This window comes from Protobothrops mucrosquamatus, unplaced genomic scaffold, assembly GCF_001527695.2.
Source record: "Protobothrops mucrosquamatus isolate PMUCROS unplaced genomic scaffold, P.Mucros_1.0 scaffold1085, whole genome shotgun sequence".
In the NCBI taxonomy this organism is placed as follows: Eukaryota; Metazoa; Chordata; class Lepidosauria; order Squamata; family Viperidae; genus Protobothrops; species Protobothrops mucrosquamatus.
Genome location: NW_015387312.1, coordinates 183449 through 188712, shown reverse-complemented (window position 1 = coordinate 188712; position 5264 = coordinate 183449). Strand labels below are relative to the sequence as shown.

The following is a 5264-nucleotide window of genomic DNA, read 5'->3' as shown; positions in this document are numbered from 1 at the left end:
ATTACTTACAGAGGGGGCATAAATGACTTCTGTGAAGGATGTTCCTCAAAGGAATGTTCCTCAAGCACATATATTACCTGAGCTGTGATCCCACCAATGAGCAGGTTTCCTGGCTTATACCATTCATGAAGGAGATGAGAAGGATCACTTCTGGGGCAAGATGTGGCATCTATTTGGCACTTCATGTCAACCATCAACCACAGTATGATCACTTCCCTCAACATTTTCTCTAGAAGAGACTTATTTCTTATTGTCTAGAATCCCACCACTGCTAATGGTGAGACAATTTCCCATCTACTACAAAATCTAGGAACACGTCCAGTTAACACACATAATTATATCAGTTCTGCCACTTCATTGGTTGAAATCAACACGGTTTGCAGAACATGTCCTGCTGGACAAGCACATTCTAGTGAATGGAATTCACTACCAGAGTCCAAAGGGACAAGAACCTGCCTGCCTCTTTTTCCTCAACTGCAGATGTGAAAGGTTTTTTATAACCTCTTCCAGACTGACTTTTGAATTGTGTCTCAGTATTTTGTGGAAAACTGTTGGAGCTGTGTAATGAAACATCAATAATAGTCATTTAGCTTAATTGCCCATAAATAGTCACCTCTTCCAAATGGAACCTCCTGGGTTTGGAGAGCAATTATTTCATTTCCGCATTACACCACTGAAGATAACCACATCATTAGTTTTTAAAGGACATATCACATAAAAGAATGATATATTATTATTTCTGTAAAATTCTTCCCAAACCAAATATTCATGGCTGAAATCTGTATGTTCTCCAAAAGTATCCCTGTGGGAAACGAGAGACTGAGGGTGATATTGTAGGGGTTCCTTATTCTTTTCTAAAATACGGATATACATAAAAAGTCCATGCTTGATACTTGCTTATTCTGATTGACAGTTCATCTGGCATCTTTTTTTTTAAAGACCAATCCCAAATTTCCTCCAAGAGCTTGAAGGAGAGATCAAGATGGTCACCTTTTGTATGAATTATATTAAATCCCCTAGTTAACCTTAAGGTGATTTCCTTGATCCCAGTTAGAGTTAGGAATAATAGAATAACAGAATTGGAAGGGACCTTGGAGGTCTACTAGTCCAAACCTCTGCTCAAGCAGGAAACCCTATACTATTCCAGACAAATGGTTGTCCAATCTCTTTGTAAAAACCCTCAGTGATGGAGCACCCACAACTCCCAGAGGTAATTTATTCCACTGATTAATTATTCTAATGGTCAGGAACTTTCTCTTTGCTTCTAGGTTCCCTCTCTCTCCTTGATTAATTTCCTCCCATTGCTTCTGGTCCTGTTTTCAGGTGTTTTGGAGAATAGCTTGACTCGCTCTTCTCTGTAAGAGCCTCTTAGATAGTGGAATAGAGATATCATGTTATCCCTAATCCTTCTTTTCATTAAATTAGACATACACAATTCCTGCAACTATTCTTCACACAGTAGGTTTTAGCCCTCAGTCCCCTAATCATCTTTGTTGGTCTTCTCAGCACTCTTTTTAGAGTTTCAACATCTTCTTTATATCGTGGTGAACAAAACTGGATGCAATATTCCAGTGTGGTGATACCAAGGCATTATAAAGTGGAATTAACACTTCACGTGACCTTTATTCTATCCCTCTGTTAAAGCAGTCCTAGACTGCATTGACTTTTTTTGGCAACTGCATCACACTGCTGGCTCATATTCAAATGATTTTCCACTAGGGCTCCAGAATCCCTTTCACAGTTACTACTTTTGAGCCAGGTACCACCTATTCTATATCTGTACATTTGGTTTTTCTTCCTAAGTGTAGAACCTTACTTTTCTCATGACCAAATTTCATTTTGTTAGATAGGGCCCAGTGTTTGAGTCTGTCAAGATTTTTTTGTATCTTGCGTCTATCTTCTGCAGTGTTGGCTATTCCTTCCAGCTTGGTGTCATCAGCAGATTTGATGAGTTTCCCTTATATCCCCTTGTTTAAATTATTGATGAAGATACTCAAGAGTACTAGTTCTACGACAAAGCCTTGGGGTGACCTACTGCAAACTTCCTTCCATGTAAATGCAGTTCCACTTGAGACTACACATTGAGTGTGGTTGGTGAGTCAGTTACAAATCCATATACTGGTCTAACCCATGTTTTTCTATCATTATATCATTTCTGACAAGTAATTGTCCAATCTCTTCTTAAAAATCCCCAATGTTGGAGCACCCAAACTTCTAAATGCAAGCTGTTCCATAGGGTAATTGTTCTCATTGTTAGGAAGTTTCTCTTTAATTCCAGTTTCTTTCTCTCCTTGATTAGTTTCCATCTGTTAAGTCCTGGGAATAATGGCGCTTGAGACGATTCATCTTCAACAAGTCTTTATTGTTTGCTCCACTCTACGAACAACCAGAGCAGAGGCACGCAGGCCTCTATTTATACCCTCTGATCCCCGGGCAAGTTCAACCAATCATGAGGCGGGTTTTTCCCACCTTTTGCATGCGCGCAAGGCTGGCGCCACTCATTCTGGTCCCAGTCAGCTTCTGCAATTGCCCGGGACTCTTGCAACGTCCCGAGCCTGCATCTTGCAGGCTCAGGACACAACACCATCCATCATTTCTTGTCCTGCCCTCTGGTGCTTTGGAAAATAAGATGACTTCTCTTCTTTATGGCAGCCCCTCAAATACTAGAATACTGCTATCATATCCCTTCAGTCCTTCTTTTTGCTAGACCAGCCAAACCCAAATCCTACAACCATTCTTAATATGTTTTAGTCTCCAGCCCTTTAATCATCTTAGTTGATCTTCTCTGCACTTTTTCCAAAGTCTCAACAACTAACATCTTTTTTGTCATAACTCTGAACAGTCACTAAACCTATGGTCCTAATTTAAGGAGTGTGTGTATGTTGCAACCATAGAGAGAGACATGTATACTGTAGATTTAATTAGAAATTTACTTGTAACTGCTAATAAGAAGATTGTCTCTTCTCTGTTTCATGATGATAAAGATCCAAAATATATTACAGATCATTGTTTATAATTACCAAACCTGGAAGAAGACCAATTTATTTATTCATTAAATGGGTCTTGTAAATAATCAGAACTAAGAAAAAATACTTTATAGAAACCAGAATCACTCATTATACAGTGAAATACTTTATTTTCCATGTCTGCTCATAAGATATTGACAAACACTGTTATAGAGTTATACAAATTAAATATCAGTAAAATTGCCATGGCTAATAAACAAGCATAGTTTTTATTCTTAGAAAAGGATTACTAATTCCATTTCACAATAGAAATACATATACCCACAATTAGTCAGAAATGCTTCTTCTTTACAAGTTGCTCTTTGCTGTTAAGGTCAGGCCTCAACAAAATAATGTAGCATTTGGGGAAAAAGATACATGCCAATAATCCAGCACTAGAAGCTACGATGGAGAAGATCTCCACAGCTACCATATACTTTCCTTTGGTGCTCACATAGGTTGGAACAAAAGTTAACCAAACACTACAAAACATCAGCATGCTAAAAGTGATGAACTTGGCTTCGTTGAATGTGTCTGGCAGGTTTCTAGCTAAGAAAGCCACCAGGAAGCTGACCAGAGACAGAAATCCCATATAGCTCAAGACAAGGTAAAACATCACAACAGATCCTTCATTACATTCTGCTATGATCTCTTTAGTCATTGATTTCATATTAAGTTCTGGAAATGGGGGAGAGGTGATCATCCATGCCAGACAAATGCCTGCTTGAATGAAGGAGCCAGAAAAAATAATTAAGATGGACAGTCTTTTCCCCAACCATTTTCTCTTGCCAGACCCTGGTTTGGTAGCCATGAATGCTCCAATGACCATGATCGTTTTGGCCAATATAGAAGAAATGGCAACAGAGAAGATAATGCCAAACACAGATTGTCTGATGAAGCAAATCAGTTTGAAAGGTTTTCCAAGGAAGAGAAAAGAACAGAGGAAGCAAAGTAGAAGGGAGATGAGGAGAGTGTAGGTGAGGTCCTTGTTGTTAGCTTTAACAATAGGGGTGTCCTTATACTTAATAAATATTCCAAGTATGAGCATGGTAATGACTGAAAATAAAAAAGCAACTATCACTAAAGTGATCCCTAAAGGTTCATCAAAGGTTAGAAAAGTTATGATTTTGGGGATGCATTGAACTTTATCCTTACTTGAATATTGATCTTCTGGACATTCAGAACAAGCAATCATATCTACAAATAAGAGAGAGGAATATTAACATGGAGCACAAAATAAAATATATAATTTAGATTAAATCAGTGTTTTGTAAACTTAGACACTATATAAAGCCTGGCCTTCAACTCTGAGAATTCTGTCTGGAAAATTCTGGGAATTTAATTCATCTCTTAAAGTGGTTAAGTTTGAAAACCATTTGATTAGTTCATTAGATAATCAGATTCAGCAAGCTGAATTTCCATACTGGAAATATTCCAGAAGCTTCATTAAATCACATCCCTTCAGGCCTTCCATGTCCAAGTGTTAGGCACAGATATGTATGAATAGCAGTGTCCTAAAGTGTCCCCAAAGCCAACATGGTGGTCCCATCCCTGTGACTGAATTCTTACCAATTTAGTGTTGGTATATATAATACATACACATAAAACAGAGGATTGGGCTTCAGTCACATGATCAAACGTGGCTTTTTCTATGGGCACCAAGATATCTAGGGATGTATTTTTCTATCTATTGATTTTGGGCCTCTATCATTCTTTTTATTTAGTTTAGGAATTATTTGAACGGTTCTCACTCTAGTATTACCTATTATAATGAAAACCACCTTGAGAAATCTTCCAGTATGTGAATTTGTACTAGAATAACTGTAGGAAGCAAATAAGCTGTGTATCTAAATAAAAATAATTGACCACAAATATATCAGAGAGGGGAGGGGAGGAGAGGAGAGGGTAAATAGAAAATAATTTACCTGACATGTTAGACATCTTCCCATCGGAACATGGATCACAATCATAGCAGCAAAATGTCTCGCCTTCTTTCTTTTTCTTCTGATAGCCAGCAGGACAGGGGTTATTACACACTGAACGGGGCAAGACCTGTTGATAAACCAGGATGGAATTAGGGATGGAATATCTGAGTAATCCTGCAAGGTCAGCCTTTAATCTACAAGTTTAAATAGAGTAGAGGGTGTTAATTGTTCTCTTTTTATACTATTGTTCATACAACTATGTTGCATCCATTTGGTTCCTGACTTAAGTTTCGTTTCTCCTGAAAAGCTTACCTGCCTGCCTTAGGTTTCGTTT

General features: G+C 38.1%; 1 protein-coding gene across 1 annotated transcript in view; it reads right to left on the bottom strand.

Moving 5' to 3' along the window:
• Positions 1–3174: 3174 nt before the first annotated feature.
• The window catches only part of LOC114922842 (vomeronasal type-2 receptor 26-like), a 10817-nt gene continuing 8727 nt past the window's right edge, over positions 3175–5264 (bottom strand). Inside the window, exons 6-7 of the mRNA XM_029284901.1 lie at positions 4931–5057; positions 3175–4202 (exon numbers count right to left, since the gene is read on the bottom strand). Of these exons, the coding sequence (XP_029140734.1) occupies positions 3298–4202; positions 4931–5057 (1032 nt within the window). The 3' untranslated portion in view covers positions 3175–3297. The remainder of the gene's footprint in view (positions 4203–4930; positions 5058–5264) is intronic.